Source organism: Theropithecus gelada, chromosome 3, assembly GCF_003255815.1.
Source record: "Theropithecus gelada isolate Dixy chromosome 3, Tgel_1.0, whole genome shotgun sequence".
Lineage (NCBI taxonomy): Eukaryota > Metazoa > Chordata > Mammalia > Primates > Cercopithecidae > Theropithecus > Theropithecus gelada.
The window spans coordinates 30,787,961-30,811,521 of NC_037670.1; the positions used below are offsets into that span (position 1 = coordinate 30,787,961).

Consider the following 23,561-nt stretch of genomic DNA (forward strand, 5'->3'; position numbering starts at 1 on the left):
TTGGCTTCAGGGATCACTCACCTCATAGGACTCCTTGGGGGCCCTGTACTTTTCTATCTGGTAGAGCCGGGTCTTGTAGCAGAGGCTGTCCTGGATGTCAGATTTCTACCAGAGGAGAAAAGAAAAAGCACAGCTCAACTCTCAGAAATAGAAATGTCCATTAAGCAGTCATTAATTTTTAAACCAGCGCTTGGCTGAGAGAATGCTGGAAATGTTTGGCAGGCCAGTAAATTGCAACATAAAGTCTCACCCCAGGATGGCCTGCATGCAGAATGCAGCGTGGGGTGAGCCCTGGGCGCAGAGTCGGGTCACCTACTTGTGTTACTATCACTGCCAGCAAAGGGCCAGGTGACCCTGAGTAGAATGCTGCCCCTTGCAGGGCCTCAGTTCTTTTATCTGTGCAGTAAGACTACTCAAAAACATGTATGTAGAAACCAAGAAAATGAGCTGGAAAGAATAACTTATTTTATTGGACCACTACATAGAACATGGATCTTGCTTGTTTGCTTTATTTTAAAACAGCACACGGCCGGGCGCAGTGGCTAATGGAATCCCAGCACTTTGGGAGGCCAAGGTGGGTGGATCACCTGAGGTCAGGAGTTTGAGACCAGCCTGGCCAACATGGCGAAACCCTGTCTCTAGTAAAAATACAAAAATGGCCGAATGTGGTGGCACACGCCTGTAATCCCAGCGACTTGGGTGGCTGAGGCAGGAGGATCACTTGAACCCGGGAGGTGGAGGTTGCAGTGAGCCAAGATCATGCCACTGCACTCCAGCCTGGGTGACAAGAGTGAGACTGCGTCTCTCAAGAAAATAAAAATAAACAAAAAACAACAGTGCACACACACACACCACACACACATACGCACACACTGCTCCCCACTACCACCACCCAAATGAAAGCCACGACAATTCCTAACATAGCTCAAAGAAGAAGACAAACAACTGCATTGAAGCTGAGGTAGGTGCAATCCTGTCTGGAAATGGGTGGAATAAAAACACGGATTAATTAATTAATCAACCAACAAACAGTTAACAAATGCCCTTCCAGGCTCTCTATCTTAAAATACATGCTTCGTGGTTTTAAAAAGAGGAAACCAAGAGAGAAGGGAAGAAACGGCCATTAAGCGATAATATTTTACTTTTTAGTTCATTAGATTGAGCTTCAAAATTATACAAGGGGTGTAAATAATTGGTTGATAAGATTAATAACCGGGACAGTGCATACAGTACAATTAAATTAGCCATGTGCGGAAATTACTGAGCAGTTGAGTTGTCTGTAGGGATTAATTCACTCTAGTTAAAAACAGTCACTCGCCTAGAGTATGGATTCTCAGACTAGGTATGCCCTATGATTTAAGCATTAAATGTGAAACAGACATCATAAAACTCACAACTGGTCTGAGAATCCACACTCTAGGCAAGCAGGTGTTTCTAACTAGAGTGAATTAATCCCCACAGACAACTTGTTCAGCAATAAGACAAAGAAGCCCACTCTCACCGCTTCTATTCAGCATAGTACTGCATGTCCTAGCCAGAGCACTTAGGCAAGAGAAAGAAATCAAAGGCACCCTCAGGAAGAATAGCTAAGGAATGCTGGGATTAATACCTAGGTGATAGGTTGCTCTGTGCAGCAAACCACCGTGGCACATGTTTACTTATGTAACAAACACACCTGCACATCCTAAACATGTATCCCGGAACTTAAAATAAAAGTAGAAGGAAAAATAAAAATAAAAATGTTTGGGAAATTGTTAAAATAAATAAATAAGTAAATAAATAAATAAAAGGAATCAAAATTGGAAAGGAAGTTCAATTGTCCCTGTTTGCAGATACACGATCTCATATATAGAAAACCCTAAAGACTCTACCAAAAAACTGTTTGCACTACTAAATGAATTTAGGAAAGTTGCAGAATGCAAAATCAATACACAAAAAATCAATAGTGTTTTCATACACTAACAACAAACTATTCACAAATGCAATCAAGAAAGCAATGCCACTTAAAACAGCCATAAAAAAATCAAATGATTAGGAACAAATGTAACCAAGGAAGTGAAAGATCTGTACACTGAAAACTATACGACATTGATGAAAGAAATTGAAGAAGACACAAGTAAATGAAAAGATTGTATAGACTGGAAGAATTAATATGATTAAAATGTCCATAGTATACTAAGCAATCTATGAATTCAATGGAATCCCTGTCAAAATTCCAATGATGCTGTTCACAGAAACAGAAAAAAAAAAATCCTAACATTTGTATTGAACCACAAAAGACCCTGAATAGCCAAAGTCATTTTGAACAATAAGATCAAAGCTGAAGCATCATACCACCTGACTTCAAAACACATCACAAAGCTGTAGAAACCAAAACAGCATGATACTGGCATAAAAACAGAGACACATAGACCAATGGAATAGAAAAGAGAGTCCAAAAATGAATCCATGCACTTATGGTCAATTACTTTCTGACAAAGCTGCCAAGAACACAGAATGGGGAAAGGAGATCCTCTTAAATAGTGTTGGAAAACTGGACATCCACAGAGAACGAAATCAGACCCCATCTCACACCATCTGCAAAAGTCAACTCCAAATGAGTTAAAGACTTAGGCCTGGGCCACAGTGGCTCATGCCTGTAATCCCAGCACTTTGGGAGGCCGAGGCAGACAGATCACCTGAGGTAAGGAGTTCAAGATCAGACTGACCAACATGGAGAAACCCCGTCTCTACTAAAAATACAAAATTAGCTGGGCATGGTGGCGTATGCCTATAATCACAGCTACTTGGGAGGCTAAGGCAGGAGAATTGCTTGAACCTGGGAGGTGGAGGTTGAGGTGAGTGGAGATCTCGCCATGGCACTCCAGCCTGGACAACAAGATCGAACCTCCATCTCAAACAAAATAAAAGTAAAAAAAATAAGACTTAGGCCCAGGCCAGGCATGGTGGCTCACGTCTGTAATCCCAGCACTTTGGGAGGCAGAGGCGGGTGGATCACGAGGTCAAGAGACCATCCTGGCCAACTTGGTGAAACCCCATCTCTACTAAAAATATAAAAATTAGCTGGGCATGGTGGCAGGCAGGTGGCTGTAATCCCAGCTACTCAGGAGGCTGAGGTAGGGGAATCGCTTAAAGCCAGGAGGCAGAGGTTGCAGTGAGCCGAGATCGCACCACTGCACTCCAGCTTGGTGAAAGAGCCAGACTCCATCTCAAAAAAAAAAAAAAAAAGAAGACGACTTAGGGCCGGTGTGGTGGCTCATGCCTATAATCCCAGCACTTTGGGAGGCCAAGGTGGGTGGGCCACAAGGTCAGGAGTTCGAGACCAGCCTGGCCAACATAGTGAAACCCTGTCTCTACTTAAAATACAAAAATTTGCCGGGCATGGTGGTGCGCGCCTGTAGTCCCAGCTACTCAGGAGACTGAGGCAGGAGAATAGCTTGAACCCGGGAGCTAGAGGTTGCAGTGAGCTGAGATCATGCCACTGCACTCCAGCCTGGGGACAGAGTGAGACTCCCTTTCAAAAAAAAGAAATGGCCAATAGGTATTGCTCAATATCACCAATCATAAGGGAAATGCAAATTAAAGCCACAATGAGATACTGCCTCACACCTGTAAGAATAGCTTTTATCATAACGATGGACGATACCACATGTTGGAGACGATATGGAGAAGAAAGAACCTTTGCACACTGTTGGTGGGAATGTAAATTAGTACAACCATTATAGAAACCAGTATGGTTCCTCAAAAAATTAAAAGTTGAACTACTATATGATCCAGCAATTCCACATCTGGGTCTATATCCAAAGGAAATGAAATCAGTATGTTGAAGACACATATGCACCCCCACCCCATGTTCAATGCAGCATTATTTACAATAGCCAAGAAATGGCTATTGTGTCATCAACGGATGAATGAATAAAGAAAGTGTGTGGTACATATATATAATGGAATACTAGTCAACCTTAAAAAAGGCAGAAATTCTGTCATTTTTGACAATATGGATGAACCTAGAGGACATAATGCTAAGTGAAATAAGCCAGGCACAGAAAGACAAATAGTGCATGATCTCACTTATACATGGAATCTAAAAAGTGTAGGTCATAGAAGTAGAGAGTAGAATGATGGTTACCAGGGGCTGAAGGGGGTTGGGGGAAGTGGGCAGAAGAGATATTGGTCAAAAGATACAAAATTTCAGTTAAACAGGAGGAAAAAAATTCAAGACACTATTGAACAATGTGGTGACTATAGTTAATAACAGTGTATTTATTCTGGTAAATTGCTAAGAGAGTAGATTTTCAATGGTCTCACCACAAATAAATGATAAATTTGTGTGGTTACACATATTTATTTAGCTTGATTTAGCCATTCCACAATGTATATATATTTCAAAGCATCATGTTGCACAGGATAAATATATACAATTTTTTTGGTCAATTAAATAAATTTAATTGAAAACTACCCCCAAACCTTTTCCAGTTAGAATGACACCAGCTGAGTTTCCAGAGAATGTTCTCAGAAGACAAAGCCCCGCTCTGCTTTGCAACACTCCCAGCCCTGATACTGGGCAAAGGAGACAGGCAGAAATGCAGCAGCTGGCAATACATCCAGGCACATCAGGACACAGCCTAAGAGCTTTAGGCCAGGCGCAGTGGCTCATGCCTGTAATCCCAGTGCTTTGGGAGGCCTAGGCGGGCGGACTACTTGAGCCCAGGAGTTCGAGACCAGCCTGGGGCAACATGGCGAAACCCCATCTCTACAAAAAATAAAATTAGCCTCGACTTACCAGGCTCAAGTGATCCTCCTGCCTCAGCCTCCTGAGTAGCTGGGACTATAGATGGATCGCTTGAGCCCGGGAGGTCGAGGCTCCAGTGATCCATGATTGTGCCACTGCACTCCAGCCTGGGCGACAGAGTAAGACTCTTTTTGTTTTGTTTTGTTTTGTTTTGAAAAGACAAAAAAAGCTTCAGACAAAATGTCTCTCTTGCTTAGCATGAGCTATGTTGATTGTTTAAGAAGAGCGTGACTGACAAAAGCTTGTATCTCTAAATGTGGAAGTAACTATAGGAAAGGTTTTTAAAACCGAAGACCCCTCCATCTTACTTGGTCAGCACCTGAAGAACTAGTTCCACCAAAAGAAGAGTGTTCGGAACTGTTAACTTACTTGGGAGAGTAGCAATGTCATTCTCTAATAAGTGAAATCATGAGCTTTATAATATAGTCAGTTTCATGAAAATACATTTGAATAACTAAGTTTTGAACAGTATTCATCACCTGAAAAAGAAAATCAGGGCATTAACCCTCTTTTCTTCCTTTTATCTGAAGACTATTTAAATTCTTAACTTTTATCCTCTACAGCATGGTGGTGTCCAAATGGTATGACCCTGATCCCTTATGTGTGAAAAACTTGTAAGCAGGCACCTACAATATATGCATTTATAAATTATAAGCATGTAACATTGTACGAATATATCATGTACACTATAAGATATATAATAAATAGAAATTTTAAAGTATGAGAAAGAAGTTTGGGGAATATGGTCTTTTCACAAAAGAGAAATGAGGCGGGGCATGGTGGCTCACACCTGTATTCCCAGCACTTTGGGAGGCCAAGGTGGGCAGATTGCTTGAACTCAGGAATTCAAGATCAGTCTGGGCAACACGGCAAAACCCCATCTCTACCAAAAATACAAAAATTAGCCGGTCATGGTGGTGCATGCCTGTAGTCCCAGCTACTCAGGACGCTGAGGTGGGAGAATAGCTTGAACCCAGGAAGCAGAGGTTGCAGTGAGCCGAGATCATGCCACTGCACTCTAACCTAGGAGACAGAGTGAGACCTCATCTCAAAAGAAAAAAAAAAAAGAGGGCCAGGTGCTTTGGCTCACGCCTATAATCCCAGCACTTTGGGAGGCTGAGGTAGGAGGATCACTTGAGGTCAGGAGTTTGAGACCAGCCTGGCCAGTATGGCAAAACTCCATCTCTACTAAAAATACAAAAATTAGCCAAGCCTGGTGGCACGTGCCTGAGGTCCCAGCTACTCAGGAGGCTGAGGCAGGAGAATCACTTGAACCTGCGAGGCAGAGGTTGCAGTGAGCCGAGATCGTCCCACTACACTCCAGCCTAGGTGACACAGTGAGACTCTGTCTCAAAACAAAAAAAAGAAAAAAAAAATTAAAAAAAGAGAAATGAGAGAGAAGCAACTTCAAGTCCAGCATGTCTTTTATGTTCCTCGTGATGAGAGAACAGAGAACTGCTGTGTGATACAAGAGATTTTCTTAATCTCTCCTCAACATATAATAAAATAAAATAAATAATATACTATATGTTGAAAGTCCTGTCTTTCTGGATTTGACATCTCTTCTCCAGCAGCCTTCTATGAGGAAGGCAGCCACCGTGACACCATCTGTGAAATCTAACTCAAAGCATTGACTCTGTCCCCATCAAAAAGGTGCCACCCTATCGTACAGAGCACGTTTTTTCCCCCATAAAACATTGTTAAAGCTTTTTACTGTTGAAAGTATTTCTTCTCATGTAGATCTTTCCTTTGGTGGTTCACAAAAAAAAAAAAAAAAATGTAGTTCCGTGGATAATTTCCTGCGGAAGCAAAATCTGGCCAGTATTCTGAGCTAAATCAGCTCAGAAACATCTGTACCTTCATCCAAATGTTTAACCAACCTCCCAAGGAGCATCTTCGTCTGTTCAGCAATGTTTTCTAGATGGCTCCCAAATCGATTTGCTAACAAAAGACACACACAGACCACCTTGTCCTCTGGGTATTAATTTGGCCATCTCCACCATGCCAGCGAGAATATCATTTCCCCAACTGCTGGTAGATTTTGCATCTTTAGCTCTCATACAGAAACCTCAGAAAGGTTTCTAAGCCTATTTTCTAGTAAAATTTGGTGACATATTGGGTTATCATATGACTTCAAATAGCACACGTTCTGGATGGTAAATGTCTTCCTAACAGTGACAACTCCACGTCATCAGATGTCAAGCTGCAACAGGCCCAGGGTGAAGATGGTCCTTCGTGACCATGAACACTCAGTAAAATTTCAGATGGGCTTCCTGGCAATTCTGAATTTCTTCAGCTGACTCTCTGTTAGAGCTGGTCAGCACCCACCATTCTGAGTAAAAGCATGAGCTACTGTATGCAGACTCCATATCGTCTTGGATCCAATTTGCAGAATTCTTTTTAAGCCATTGTCCATTTGGAGAGAGACAATTTAAGGCACATACATTCCCTTACCCAGGCACACAGAAACTGCCTGTGGCAAAAACGATGAAGGGGACAGGGTGTCACGGTCCCACCATCCACCCCACGCTGTGGAAACTCCAAATGTACCTCACAGGTGACACTGGACACTTGAACTTTCTGACACTCTGACTGAGGGAAGGTGTCAGAGTCAGGCCAGGGAAGTCCATATATAGTACCATAGTTTAGAGACAAATGCCCGGGAGGCACTGCTACCTAAGTTTTATGACCAGAGAACCCTCCAATGCCCACAGCGTGGGGAACCCGAAGAGCTAAGAGGCAGCAGAACAACAACAACAAAAAAGGCAACACAGAAGCTGTTGAAGGGAAAAGAGGCTTGAATCCCTCCTAATTCTGCCCAGGGCTTAACTTGGTGGGAGAGTATTTGAAAAACATTGCAGTTAAAAGGCACTCCCTGAGAAGCAGGTTTAGCTATGACTTTATCCCACATTCAGAAAACTCAGCCTCACATTAGATTAAATTAGCAGCTTGGATCAAGTGTCAGTAACTGAGAAACACTTTGGGTGTAGGAGCTCTTTTTTCCACAGACAGCAGAGATGACCGCCTCTAGGGTCGCACTTACCCCTGACAAATAGCGCTCCAGTTTCTTGTTTAAGAGGAAGTAGATGGCCAGGATGTGGCAGGCGCGGTTGGAGAGCACGGTGTTGATCACGTCGCTGTTCTTGTAACCCAGCTTCTCGGTCATGTGCAGCACGACGCTTGGGCTCAGGTCTTCCAGAGAAATCCTGCCAGGCGCAGAGAGAGAGAGGGCCAGTCACCCCTGCCCTTCACGGAGAGTCCCACACAGACCCCCTGGGCAGAATCAGCTTCATTCATTCACTCATTCATTCATTGACTTGAGTTTTTATTTTTAAAATGTTCATGTATTCAGAAAAGTGGAGGAATAGTACAATCACTTTACGTATACCATCATCTGGATGTACCAGTGATCACTTTGCCATACTTGCATTTTTTTTTTGCTGAAGTATTTTAAATTACAAACATCATGACACTTTACCCCTTAACCCTTCAGTGTGCACCTTCAAAATCCAAAGATGTCCCCTGCAGAACCACAATACCATCAACATACCCAATAAAATTTTAATAATCACTTAATATTAGCTAATACCCGGATTATATTTAAATCTCCCAACTGTCCCCCAGATTTCCTTATGATCACACATTCTTTCCTTAAAATGTATTTGTTGCCATGGACAGAAGCCACCTGGACTCTGGTTTTTGGGGTGGAAAAGGAAGGTATTCAGGAACTAGCCAGATCATGTTTAGAGGAACAGAAAGAGCTCATAAGTTCTTACATGGGGGGTCCAGGGCTCAGCTGCAAAGTGGGGTGCTCTCAGAGGAAGACAGTTAAAGCTACTTCACAGGGGTACTGTGACGATAAACTCCTTGGGACACATTGGCAAAGAAATACCAGGCTTCATTCATCTACCCATTCATTTGTTCACCCTCCCAGTGGGGAAGAAAGAATGTAAATTCACTTAGTCATCCTGATAGTCCTATGAGTAGGTACTATCACTATCCCAACTTTACAGATAACGAAACCAAAGCCCACAGCAATGCAGTACCTTGCCCAGGGTCACAGAGACAGGAAGTGACAGCCCTAGAATTAAGAACCAGCAGCTGGGTTCAATGTCTAGAGGCTCACTGCTTCCCAAATAAACAGATACATCCATCATCATCATCATCATCACCATCATCCAATGGCTACAAAGACTGAGAAACCAGGGGGAGGGCTCTAAGGGAGTGTGTGTGTTGGTAGTGGGGCTGTGTCAAAAGAACATTCTACATCCCTTAAGAGTGATACAAAGAATGATGGCATTCTGAGCAAACTATCGCAAGGACAGAAAACCAAACACCACATGTTCTCACTCATAGGTGGGAATTGAACAATGAGAACACTTGGACACAGGGTGGGGAACATCACACACTGGGTCCTGTCGTGGGATGGGGGAAAGGGGGAGGGACAGCATTAGGCGATATACCCTAATGTAAATGACGAGTTAACGGGTGCAGCACACCAACATGGCACATGTATACATATGTAACAAATCTGCATGTTGTGCACATGTACCCTAGAACTTAAAGTATAAAATAAATAAATAAATAAAGTAATACAAAGAGGGCAATCGAAGTAGAAAGCAAGCTTATCTGGCTGGAGAGCTGCTAGCCTCCATGTCAAGGGGTCTGAAGACATTTTGGATGGAACTTCAGAGCTATAATGCCCAGAGAAACCCCACAGGGTAGCCCCATAATTGTAAAGAAGAGGAGACGATGCAAGTTCTCCTGTAGGAAGAGAACTTGCCCAGTTCACACGGCCGGCTGGCAGGGGCACCGAGAGCAGAACGCGGTCTCCTGACCATTGCCTGCCACCGGTCGGTGTAACCTACATCAGTTCTCCCTCTGCTCCATTTGCCTAAGTGCCGTCCCAAAAAACAAACAAATGAAAACACACCCAACAAACAGTGAGATCAGCCTTCCTCATTCCTGTTTGCCACGAAATTACACATTCCAGATAACAGGTGGGAGAGGGATGGGCATGATTACTGGTTTAAAAAGTATATTAATAACATGTTCATTTTTTAAAATAACTACTTGAGGTCTATCAAAACAATGCAGAGTGAACAGTGGTTTGGAAATACCTGGGAACCCCAAGAGCAGGGCATCCCCAGAGGGCATGGGGTATTCTGAAGAAAGGTCAGTAGTGTGGAAAGGAGGGGTATGCACAGGGGCAGACACCCCATCTCTGCCTTTTATGTCCAGTATCTTCAAAAACGAGCTCTGCCATAATGTAAATGGTCAACTGACTCTGGACTGAGAGGAATAGTTTGAACGTTTTCCAATAAACAATGCATAAACCTGGTGCTCTCCAGTATCACTTATCGAATCTGTATATGGCTGCATGTTTGGATGACACAGAGAATGGTACAACGTTCCAGAATACTAGGTATTATCTGAATCGCGCAAATTTACATGCAATCTGTTTTGATACCATGGATCTAATTTGGTCTAATTCTGTCTTGTATTGCCTGTAACCTCCTCCCCTCCCACCAGTTCCAAAGCTAACTGGAGGGGTGGAGAGACTGTCCAGGTCCCTGCAGGGAGACAGAAAGAGGCAGCAAGGTTGGCTCTGTACAAATGTCTGAAACCCAGCACTTTAGGAGACCGAGGCATGGAGATTGCTTGGGATCAGGAGTTTAAGACCAGCCTGGGCAACACAGCAAAACCCCCATCTCTACCACAAAAAGAGAAACACTTAGCTGGGGATGGCAGCACATGCCTGCAGTCCCTCTACTATAGAAGCTAAGGTGGGAGGATTGCTCGAGCCCAGGAGTTCTAGGTCACAGTGAGCTGTGACTGCGCCACTGCACTCCAGCCTGGGCTACGAAGGAAGACCTGTCTCAAACAAAAAAAAAAAAAAAAGAAAAAAAAGGTCTGCACCTGAATCAGCAGGGGAGCCGGGCACCTAGCAAACATCTGTTGACTGACTGGCACAAACATTTATTCATAAAAGATTTACTTTCAAAGACATTTCCCTCTTTGCTTTTAGAGATCAACTTGGCAGCTGAAATGACTTCACAGGAGAAGGCTTTACAGAAGAGTGATGTAAAATGTGAGACCTTTATTTTCCTTACTTTCTCAAAAGGAAACTATTGACGACACTTAAAATACATCTGGGGCTAGGTATGTTGAGAAACTACAAAATATACTTTATAAAGAAAATATCCCTTTCTCTGCTTGTATGTTCTCATTCCCTTTATCTACAGGCCAGCAAAACCAGAAAAATAAATATAAAAAACACATTTTTTTGTCTTAAAGATAAAGGTTTTTCAAAATAAACACTGTAAACAACATGTACCTCCCCCAACAGCTTAGAATTCTGGTTCCGGGCCAGACACGGTGGCGGCTCATGCCTGTAATCCCAGGACTTTGGGAGGCTGTAGCAGGTGAATCACTTGAGGCCGGGAGTTTATGAACAGCCTGGGCAACATGGTGAAACCCTGTCTCTACTAAAAATACAAAAATCAGCCAAGTATGGTGGTGGATGTCTGTAATCCCAGCTACTCAGGAGGCTGAGGTGGGAGACTCGCTTGATCCCAGGAGGCAGAGGTTGCAGTGAGCCAAGATTGTGCCACTGCACTCCAACCTGGGCGACAGATCGAGACTCTGTCTTAAAAAAGAAAAATAAAGAAGAAGAATTCTGGTTCCACTACTTAAAAACCAAACACTGATTTGCCTCTAGCATGAAATGTGCAATGGGCCTCGCATAAACAGAAGACACAGAGTGCTGTTTTCCTTAGCACGCGAGATCTCAGCCCGTTTTACAGTCCACTGAACCAGCTTCATGTACGGCCATTATGCTGCTGACCAAGTCCAAATGCAAAAACCATTACACTAATCTGGCAACAACAGGATAGGAGTTTGAATTTACGTTTTAATCTATCAAAGTCTGTCTGCAAACTGTGGGAAAGCCACAAACATGAGATGTCGCCTCCTAATTCTTTGTGAATGAAGATGCAGCCAACAAGGAGGGGAAACACCGTCTTTCTCACACCAGCTCCACTTTCTCCAGCAGCTGCCGCATTGAGTGGATTGATTATGCTCATTTAGGCGGTGATTACATGAGCTTAATGACTCACGTGGCCACCACCAAGGCCCCCTCCTTTAACAGAAAGCGTACCTGCGTGCTGCTCTCCATCATGAGTATAGATAATGAGGCAAGGTCCTTTCAGCTTTGCTCCCTGCCTCGCTTTAGAGTAGTATTTCTGGTGTCTGTTTCAGATCCTGGCCCACATCGAGCTGTTATTGGAAAACAGCAATCTATTTCCAGGTTCCCTTGGTAACCTAAGTCACCTAGACTTTGTTTAAATTACCTCCCATGAGCCAAATGCTAGAATTCTAGATGGCAACAGAGTGAAACCACCTCCTCTCTGGGCACGGTGAGTGTAAATTTGGCACTGAAGTGTGGATGCAGACTCCCACGCCCCTTTAAAGTTTTTCTAGAGCTTCCATCCCAAGCAGAGCCCTGCCTGGCCATCTTCTTTGAAGGACTCAGCACTTCAGCTTTCATAAGGCTTGGCGGGTGTTTCTAGACCTTTCTAGGCATTGAAACTATGACTACACAGGACACCCTTTTCTCTGCCCTTTCAGTCTCCCATCTGCCCCTCTGGGTCAGTGGTTCTCCTGCCTTCATCCAAGCCTGGTCAAATGTACAAGACACCCTAGCTCTAAACGAAGAAGGAAGGTGGGTCCCGGTCTTAGAAGGTACTGAGCCCATGTGGTCTCCTTATTTGCATGAAAACAGCCAAATTAAGGGCCTTCATTCCCTTGCTCAGGTTAGTTAGAAACAGGACAAAGGAGTAGAAAAAAATATACAAGGAAATGTTTTTGGCCGGGCGCAGTGGCTCAAACCTATAATCCCAGCACCTTGAGAGGCGGGAGGATCGCTTGAGCCCAGGAGTTTGAGACCAGCCTGGGCAACATGGCAAAACCCTTTCTCTGCAGAAAAATAGAAAAAATTGCCTGACATGGTGACTCACGCCTATGGTCGCAGCTACTCAGGAGGCTGAGGTGGGAGAATCACTTGAGCTCAGGAGGTGGAGGCTGTAGCGAGTTATGATCATGCCACTACACTCCAGCCTGGGTGACTGAGTGAGGCTCTGTCTCAAAAAAAAAAAAGAGAAATGTTTTTGAATTTGTAGTTAGCGCACCAACATAGAGAAGCATGGGCTGCCACAGGGAACCTGTCAGTGCTCCTATGCTGTGGGTTCCTGTCTGCAAACTTTGCTTAAAGAACCCTCCTCATGGAAACTGATAAAGTGAAGCCTTCACAGAAAGTCCATGGGGACACCCGGCCTGAAATGAGTGACTCCTATGCCTTTCCTTCCTGCCTCCCACATTTTAAAGCAGGGGTCTTAGGGCTGAAATAAACATCAAGAACAAGACAGAAGAAGGCATGTAAGGGTGGTTTGGAAAGGGAGGGGTGATCCCATGTGTTTCTGTCTGATGTTGGCAGGTGGGCTCGTGAGCTGATCACACACACGCAAACACATTCACACAAAGACTGGCTGGGCACGTTGGCTCACACATGAAATTCCAGCACTTTGGGAGACCGAGGCAGGCGGATGACTTGAGGTCAGGAGCTCAAGACTAGCCTGGGCAACATGGTAAAACCCCATCTCTACTAAAAATACAAAATTAGCCTGGTGTGGTGGCACGTGCCTGTAATCCCAGCTCCTCAGGAGACTGGGGATGAGAATCACTTGAACCCAGGAGGCAGAGGTTGCAGTGAGCTGAGATTACACCACTGCACTCCAGCCTGGGTGACAGAGCCAGACTATGTATCAAAAAACAAAACAAAGACCTACACACACACAAATTTACACACAGAAACAGACACACAACACATACACACAGACACAACAACCATGCACACGGAGACCCAAGCAGACATAGACATTGTCTCTCTCTCTCTCACACACACACACACTCAAGCCACAGCTAGTCTCAAAGTTCCCTTTGTGTGAACTAGAAAGAGGCACCCCCTGGGAAGACGCAGACCCTCAAAGCCTGGATGTCAGCCTCCATTCACCTCTCCTCCAGGTGACCCTGCAGGGTACAGGGCACAACAGCACACGGTGGCCCTGTCTACGCTTCCTCTTGTGGATGTGTGGGTGTGGGTGTTAGTGGGAAGGGGAGATAGCCAAGAGAGAACATGGCTTTTCCTTCAATCACGGACAGCTTTCTGTCCGGAACTGCTCGGGGCTCATAGGACAGGCCCCATCTCTCCCGAGGAGTCCCTCTGGGTACACGAAATTACCTGTTGGGATAGGTGATATTACAGGGCACTTTGCCCGTGTAATTCTCATTGAGCCAGCGATTCGCCAGTGCCTGCTGAATATTTGGCCTCTTCACAGGATCCGGTTCCAGGAGAGAGCGCAGGAAACTGATGGCACCTGGGAGACATTCGGGAAAGAACGCACGCATGTTACAGGCTGAACGCAGACACCAGTGAAAGCTACCATCACAGGGGACTCGCCACCTCGCCTGCCCATCCCGAGCCACTGCTGGGGTGATCTCTGGGTCTCTGGGCAGGGTTCTGATTCAAGGATTCATAGAGCTTGGTTTCAGCCCCACCTCCCTTCAGACAGGAGGGGTGTGAAAAATCCCGTTTCTCCCTCTCTCTCTCTCCTTAAAAAATACACACCACATATCCAAAGAATTTAAGTTCTCTGTCCAAGGGGAGCAACTGGTGCATGATAAAGCAAGAACCAGTTTGGGTCTCCCCATCCCCTGTGTTTCCCAAGACAACCTGTGGCCTTTTCTTGTTGCTTATAGGTGAGCCAAAGGGATGTTCTATTGAGAGGCTTGTAGGAACGAAAGAAAATAAACAGAGAATGCCTGCTCGCAAGGAAGGTTTTTGGGTACTCAGGGAGAAGCCAGCAGTGTACAGGCATCCTAAGTTAGACCTCCCAACTGGGGACCACAGGACACTCAGAGTCTCAAGAGGCCAGAGAGGTCCTGCTTTCTGATCCTTTCTTTTAAAGCCATTCTGTGTGGCTGCCCACCTCTTCTCCAAACTCGATGATGCCTCGCCCAGGCTGCACAGAGCCCACGCCCACCCAGCGCAGTCAATCAGGCTGTCAAGACACCAGAGCGCCACGCGTTTTTGTTAAAGTGTTAGGAAACCTCTGCATTAGTGACCCAGACTTTAAAATCCTAGTTTGTGTAAAAAGTTCTAGTGAAAACCACACTGTGAACCCATGTCCGCCTGATGGGTGCCTCCTTTTGCACTGTCTCTTAGGGGACTCTTAGGGACTGCTTAGATGGACAGGATGCTAATATATTTTGTCTTTCTTTTTCAAGCCACCTGAAGTTCACTGTATCACATTAGTCATGCTGAGCACAGTGTGTAAGGAAAAGATACGAGAAACTGTTGAAAACCTATAAAACCCCTACAACCCCTTTTCCTTCCATCCCAGGGAAAAATAATGTTTTGTTGTTGTTGTTGTTGTTGTTGTGTTTTTGAGACGGGAGTCTCGCTCTGTCACCCAGGCTGCCTCCCGGGTTTAAGCAATTCTCTGCGTCAGCCTCCTGAGTAGCTGGGATTACAGGCACCTGCCACCACGTCGGGCTAATTTTTGTATTTTTAGGAGAGACGGGGTTTCACCATCTTGGCCAGGCTGGCCTTGAACTCCTGACTTCGTGATCCACCCGCCTTGGCCTCCTAAAGTGCTAGGATTATAGGTGTGAGCCACTGCGCCTGGCCAAAAATAATGTTTTAAATGCCCTGGGTTTCCTTTCATTTCACAAATATTTACAGAGCACTTGTTGTCCATTCAAGCACTAGAGATAAGCTAATTCGTCTCTAAGCAGAATATTTGCATACTTTAAGATAATAACAACGGAGACAACTGTATGAGAGGTAAAAATGCGTTTATAATGCACATGAAGCCTTTTATTTTGTATTTATTTTATTCATTATTTTTTATATTTTGGAGACAGTGTCACACTGTCGCCCAGGCTGGAGTGCAGAGGTGCGATCATGGCTCACTGCAGCCTTGACCTCTCTGGCTCAGGTGACCTTCCCACCTCAGCTTTCCAAGTAGGTGAGACTACAGGCATGCACCATCACGCCCAGATAATTTTTTAATTTTTTTGGTAGAGATGGGGTTTTGCCAAGTTGCCCAGGCTGGTCTCAAACCCCTGAGCTCAAGCGATCCTCCTGCCTCAGCCTCCCAAAGTGTTGGGATTAAGTGTGTGAGCCACCACACTCAGCCCATGAAGGCTCTTCTAAGGCTACCAAATTGTAGGAGAATATACAGCATACCCACATATAGGCAAAGAATGTCAGGGATGACTTCAAACTGCAGACGGTTTGTCTTGCTTGACTTGTGGGACTGTGATATTTTCTTATGCTCTAGCCCTTATTTTACAAAGTATTGCTATAATGTTCTTGCAATATAAAGAATTCTTTTATGTAGCTTTGTACTTGATTTCCAACATACCAAATAATAAACCCCAGAAAATAATAATGTGCTTGCTCCCCCAATTTTTCCATTCTTCTCTTCAAAGTTATTTTTTCAGTGTTCTAAGGTAATCTTCTTTGCAAGGAGAAGTCATAAAACGTCTTACTTTCTCAAAAGTTTTAAGTTGTCATTTTAACATTGTTCTTGAGGAAATGCTGAGCCTTTTCTCAACCCATTTTCTGCATGGTAAAAATTAGGCCATCAAAAAACGGGCCAGTTGTGATGCCAGAATCAACTCAAGAGAAATAATCTTTGCTAGGTCATGCAGCCAGGTCAACCTTCATGGTCAACCCACCACCAGGGTGGGTTCCCATCCTGTTGAAGAGGTTACCAGGTCATCTCCCTTTCAATAGTGGGTAGTCTCTACTGGATATCTACCCAAAGGAAAATAGGTCATTACATGAAAAAGACACTTGCACACATGTTTATAGCAGCACAATTCACAACTGCAAAAATATGGAACCAGCCCAAATGCCCATCAACTAACAAGTGGATAAAGAAAATGTGACATATGGTCAGGCACGGTGGCTCACGCCTGTAATCCCAGCACTTTGGGAGGCCAAGGCAGGTGGATCACCAGGTCAGGAGATCGAGACCATCCTGGGTAACACGGTGAAACCCCGTCTCTACTAAAAATACAGAAAATTAGCCAGGCATGGTGGCGGGCGCCCGTAGTCCCAGCTGCTGCGGAGGCTGAGGCAGGAGAACGGCATGAACCCGGGAGGCGGATTGCAGTGAGCCGAGATCACGCCACTGCACTCCAGCCTAGGCGACACAGTGAGACTCTATCTCAAAAAAAAAAAAAAAAAAGTAAAGAAAATGTGACTGTATATATGATATATATGTGTCATATACATATTTATGTCATATGTGTCTCATATATATATACACACACACACACACCAAGGAATACTACTCAGTCATAAAAAGGAACAAAGTAATGGCATTTGCAGCAACCTGGATGGAGTTGAGATCATTATTCTAAGTGAAGTAACCCAGGAATGGAAAACCAAACATTGTATGTTCTCACCTATAAGTGGGAACTAAGCTATGAAGGTGCAAAGGCATAAGAATGACACAATGGACTTAGGGGACTTGGAGGGAAGGGTAGGAGGGGGCGAGAGATAATAGACTACACATTGGGTACAGTGTACACTGCTCAGGTGATGGATGTACCAAAATCTCAGAAACCACCACTAAGGAATTTATCCATGTAACCAAAAACCACCTGTTCCCCAAAAACATACTGAAATTTTGAAAAAAGGAAATATTGCCAGGAGCGGAGGCTCACGACTATAATCCCAGCACTTTGGGAGGCCGAGGTGAGTCGATCACCTGAGGTCAGGAGTTCAAGACCAGCCTGACCAACATGGAGAAACCCCACCTCTACTAAAAATACAAAAATTAGCTGGGCATGGTGGTGCACACCCGTAATCCCAGCTACTTGGGAGGCTGAGGTGGTAGAACTGCTTGAACCCAGGGGGCAGAGGTTGCAGTGAGCTGAGATCATGTCACTGTACTCCAGCCTGGGCAGCACAGAAAGACTTCATCTCAAAAAAAAAAAAACAAAAAACAAAAAACAGTGGAGTGGGTAGAAATGCATGCGTGGAGACCATGAGGTACATTTACCACTGTAAGTGTTATCGCTGGATACCCAGCTAAAACTCTAAAAAAAAAAAAATTGTTTTTAACCTTTTCTTTAGGTTCGGGTGTGCATGTGCAGGTTTGTTATATAGGCAAACTCGTGTCATGGGAGTTTGTTGTACAGGTTATTTCATCACCCAGGTACTAATCCTAGTTCCCAATAGTTATTTTTTCTGTTCCTCTCTCTCCTTCCACCCTCCACCCTCAAGTAGACCCCACTGTCTATTGTTCCCCTCTTGGTGTCCATGGTGTCCTCTTGGTTATACTTAGCTCCCACTTATAAGTGAGAACATGCAGTATTTGGTTTTCTGTTCCTGTGTTAGTTTGCTAAGGATAATGGCCTCCAGCTTCATCCATGTTCTTTAATAACCCAAAAATCAAACAGATCTCTGCTTTGCAGAATCTCTATTCGCTTCCCTTAACATCCCTGCATTGCAAGAGTCACTTAGATCTTAACCGGGGGCATCTATTGGTCAGATAAAGAAGATGAGGGCTTAATGAATCAGAGCGAGTGGGCTGTTGAGTTAATGTTTTCTGAGACATTGCTGTTGCTTACCCTCAAAGGACTTGGGCAACAACCCAGGGTTGCCTCAAAGGACTTGGGCAACAGTCCAGGCTTTTTCAAAGTATGATGAACCAGAAGTGCTAAGGACAAACTGGATGTGCATTTTTGTTCTATTTTCATAACTGAGCACTCTGCATCCTCAAAAACTGCTGATGAGCGCAAGTAATTTTAGTTCAAATCTCCACTGACGAATTTTCTTCCTTTGGACGTCACAGACATTGCATTACTATCCAAAAAGGACTTTGAGAATATCCTTAGAGCTCTTTGAAGTTTGTTTTAGGGTCCTGAAAACCCCTATGCCTTATGAGCAAAAGAGATTAAAATATTCCTCAGCATCCTGGAAAGTCATGCCAGGCATGGCCACAGGCCACATGCCGCCCTCTACCTCTCTGAGATAACACTGAGGTTCTCCACTCAAGCCTGGCAAAATAGTACCACCCTGCTCAACGTAACACGCAGCACACCTTCCTCCATCGCAAACCCCACTTTCTTTCACGAGTCATCAACTTTCCAAAGTCTGGACTGGCTTGTGTGAGCACCTAAACAGAGTACTAAGTGAAACGGCTGCAGGTGACAGGCAAAGTCATCAGACTTTTCACATTAGCGTAGCCGGATAGATGCAAATAGAGACTCCTCCGCGTTCAAAGCTCCCTCCTCATCACTTCCCAAGCTAAAGAACTGTTTGATCATCTGATCATCGTGCCTTCTTGGACATCGTCATTAGCACTGGCTCAACCCTCATGAAAGCTAACACTTCTCCTCCAGCTTGACTTTGGAGAATTCACGGCACAAAACCATCATCACCTGAACTGACTGCTTGGAATGTATTATAAATGCCAGCGTTGTGGTGTAGTGATGAAAAGGGAGGCAGTCTGAAAAATTGCTCAGCCATAAAAGGCATTTGCTACTCTGTGACATACAAGTGCCAACAAGCAAAAAGAAAGTGTGTACAAGAGAGACTTAGAAAGGCCCTCGAAGCTTAAGTTTGCAAATGGCATGACACAGATGAATGAAGGGCAGTTCTTTGGAAGCGGGTTCTGTGGATTCACAAGGGCAATAATGCTGTTTTCAACTCAAGTTTGGTAAAAAATCTTCCAACTTAATCTTCAAAAAGAGCAGTGGAATTAATAGATATGATAATTACATGTATGAGTGACAGGGCCAGGTGCAGTAGCTCATGCCTGTAACCCCAGCAGTTTGGGAGTCTGACTCAGGAGGATTGCTTGAGCTCAGGAGTTCAAGACCAGCCTGAGCAACATAGGGAGACCCTCTCTCTATAAAAAATACCCCCCCACAAAAAAAAAAATTAGCTGGGCATGGTGGCATGTGCCTGCAGTCCCAGCTACTTGGGAGGCTGAGGCAGGAAGATTGCTTGGTCTGGGAGGTTGAGGCTGCAGTGAGCCATGATTGTGCCACTGCACTCCAGCCAGGACGACACAGTGAAACCTTGTCTTAGACAAAAACAAAAACAAATATGAATGACAGAGTCATCCAATTAGTAAAGATGTGCATTAGTGAGGCACAATAAAACCGGCATATTTTCTATTTGGATTGACATTACTCAAAACATAAGGACATACAGACAATAGATAATACCTCCAACTTTTTGTAGGGGGGTGCATCTCATACTAAACAAAATCAGAGAAGAGTGAAATAACACAGCATGGTAGGAAAATCTAGGTTTTCAGTCAAGCAGACTTAATCTCTCTGAGACTCAATTTCCTCACTAGTAAACAGGGACTTACCTTGCAGGACTGTATGAAAACAACACCACATGAAAAACACCTACAAAGGATCACTCAATAAATGGCAGCTACTCATGTTACTGGTAAGCTAGTATTTTCAGATATAAGCAGGGCCAGGCTGGTTGGAAGGGAGAGGAGATAAACTTGATGGGATGCAAAGGATGGGAAAAATGGGAGGCTGTCAGAAGGGCAGCAGCTGATACTCAAACCTGAAGACATTCACTCTATAAACCAGGTAAGACTCCCTGGGCTGCCTCAGCAGCTGGTGCACTGCTCTGGGCCCTACTGGATCAGGACAATTCCCAATCCTGAGTCATCAAAATAATCTACGGGGCCACCTTTCCAGGTCACACAGGCACATTAACACCAGAGTCAGCAACCTAGATTCCCTGAGCGTCTATCATGTGCAAACACTTCACTTGGGACCTGGCTCAAAGGATTTCAATCCTAGTTGAAAAAAGATATTTCTATATCCCAATAGTTATTTTAAAAAGGGGGAGATGGGGAGAGCATCAGATTCCCTAATTAGAAAATCAGATATAGAAATGCAATTCATGCTTGACAAGTCAAGACAACAAAGTCCTACAGGAATGTGAAGATCTTTAACAAGCACACACAGAGCTTAAGGCCAACGCAAAGCTGTCTGCTCAAAGCAGGAGCTATGTGAGGTTGGACGGCAATTCCAGTGATGCTGAAATTGCTGGGAACATTTTTAATATGTCTTCTTTGGGACGACTTTTGGATTATCTTTTTACATCTTCAGAACTGCAACTCTTGCTTCTTTAAGGTTAAATTTAATTTTCACAATAAAAAAAAAAAAATCACTTAGAGCTCAACCTGCTAAGATTGTATAATATTATTGAAAGTAAAAACAAGGTATGATTCTGAAGCAATGAGACTGATTTTCTTGTGTTCTTAACCTACCTGTGTTTGTCGGCTCCTTTTCCCACAGCTGTGTGGGGCTCATGCTAACGCTAATCAACAAATATTTCTGGCTTTTCACTTTCAGCACACATGGTAGGGTTGCACTGCCCCATTCTCTTTAGTTGGGTGAAGCCATGTACCATGTTTTAGAAAGCTTCCACTTACATCTGGAAGATTGGTGGAAGATTTAATTGCTGGTGAAAGAGCTTCTCTTTCTCTTTCCCTTTCTCCCTCTGCATGAACCAGAAATGCTGGAAATGGTGGCTGCTCCATCAGCCTTGGGCCCTTGGCTGGGCAGAACCTTTCAACATTTGATCCAACTCTCAATTGAGATGTAGCATGAGTGAGAAATAAACCTTTGTGGTCCTGAGCCACTAAGACTTGGGGGCTGATTGTTACTGCAGCATAACCTGGTCTATTCTGACTAATACAGTGAAGTGGTAGCAGACCAGCAGTTCTCCAGCTCCTCAGGCTCTCATCAGGCTCAAAGATAGCACTGTCTGCCTTTCCCAACTGTGGGGGTGCATTCATCCACCTATTGTCCTTTGTTATGGGTCACTTGAATAAAACAACAGTCCTTCAGTGGGTGAATGGTGAAACAAACAGCAGTATATCCACACCAGGGAATACTACTCACCAATAAAAAGAAACAACTCAGATTATCTCAAGGGAATTATGCTTTGTGGGAAAAAAAATGATTTACATATAACATTTTTGAAATGACAAAATTATAGATGATACAGGGTGGTGGCTGACAGGTCTTGGGGAGAGCAGGAGGAAGGGAGGTGGCTGTGGCTACAGGGGAGCAGCACAAGGGAACCTTGTGAGGGAACTGTCTTGCATCTTGACTGTGGTGGCTGTCACACAAATTACTCATGTGGGCTATTTAGATCTCTTTGTATTATTTCTAGCAATTGTGTGTGAATCTACAATTACATCACAATGAAAAGTTTTAAAAATAATCTTATTTGTTAAAAAAAAAAAAAAACCTTTTTACTCTCTATCCCCTTGTCCCAATTTATTTTATTTTCTTTAGAGCACTTAACATTACCAAATACCACACATATTTATTACCCATTTATTTATTTTTAGCCTCCCCTGCTGATATATAAGCTTTATAAGGGTAGAGACTGGTTTGTTCTCTGTCTTCCTTAATCTAGAACACACCTAGCACACAATTGGTGCACAATACATATTCATGGAATAAGCTAATGAGTATATTATTTCATTATTTCATAATGAGTATGAAATATAGAATGAATGAAGGAAGGGGCACACCTCAGAGTGCTCTGCCGCACTTTCGACATTTCTGAAAGCTCTAAAACTTAAATATGACAATACGTTTGACATTTTGCACATTTTCTAACTCTGAGAGTTATGACTCTCAGTGCAGAAATATTTCTTTTATAATGACAGAGCTGTAACTCATCTTCCCAAGGACTTAATGCCTCCTTTGCTTTCAAGCCTCCAGAGATTCTCCCCTCCCTTGAGGAGACAGTATGGGCTGAATTAGATCATTGCATACAAGAATGTGTCTCCACTTGGATTCCACTTGGCAAGATAAATTCAGGGTCAGCTTCATGCGTGCTTTTAAACTCAGAAGAAAAATGCATAACAGTAGTAAAATAAAATGCTATATTTTAACTATCATAAATATCATAAGTTGCAGTTAAATAACTGCTTTCTTCTTTGGTCAAAAGCCTTATCTCAGTGAAGCTGAGTTTATTCTAAGGAGCCAATTAAATGCTCATCAAAGCCAAGCCAAGGCCAGGAACTTGAATTGTGAACCAAACAAAAGAACAAATTGTACTGATTTACTGGATCTGAAACCAAACCTTAATACAAACTGTTTACTGAAATGTGAACCAGCTAAAGCTTGAGAGAACTTTTCAAACACACCTGATGATTCAGTCCAATCAAGTAACTTAACCTTTATATACTTAAAAGCTTTTGAACAGGCTCAAAAACTCAACTCACAAAACAAATTGCAGCCCCAACTTCAATGCAACAAACATTTCTTGACAATAATTGCAGAAAGAAGATATATTGGAAATGTGACCACAAATCCTCTTTTCCAAGTCAACATCATAATATGGTGAGTTTTAAAACAATCAAGCCTGCAATTATTTTTCAAATGGAGAATATCAGATCCTTTGGATCTACGTGTTTTGTGCAGAAAGAGGAAGGAGGAGTTAGGGGTTCAGAATTATAAAGGAACAGGAAAGGATACAGGTGAAAGGCATGAGTGAGGCCAGGCACAGTGGCTCACGCCTGTAATCCCAGCACTTTGGGAGGCTGAGACAGGCGGATCATGAGGTCAGGAGATCGAGACCATCCTGGTTAACACGGTGAAACCCCGTCTCTACTAAAAAACACAAAAAACT

General features: G+C 43.8%; 1 protein-coding gene across 1 annotated transcript in view; it reads right to left on the minus strand.

Annotated features, from left to right (window-relative positions):
• HUNK (hormonally up-regulated Neu-associated kinase) overlaps window positions 1–23,561 on the minus strand; it is a 127,071-nt gene that overhangs the window by 15,765 nt on the left and 87,745 nt on the right. The window contains exons 7-9 of the mRNA XM_025381038.1: window positions 14,091–14,265; window positions 7,836–7,998; window positions 22–105 (exon numbers count right to left, since the gene is read on the minus strand). Coding sequence (XP_025236823.1) covers window positions 22–105; window positions 7,836–7,998; window positions 14,091–14,265 — 422 coding nt within the window. The remainder of the gene's footprint in view (window positions 1–21; window positions 106–7,835; window positions 7,999–14,090; window positions 14,266–23,561) is intronic.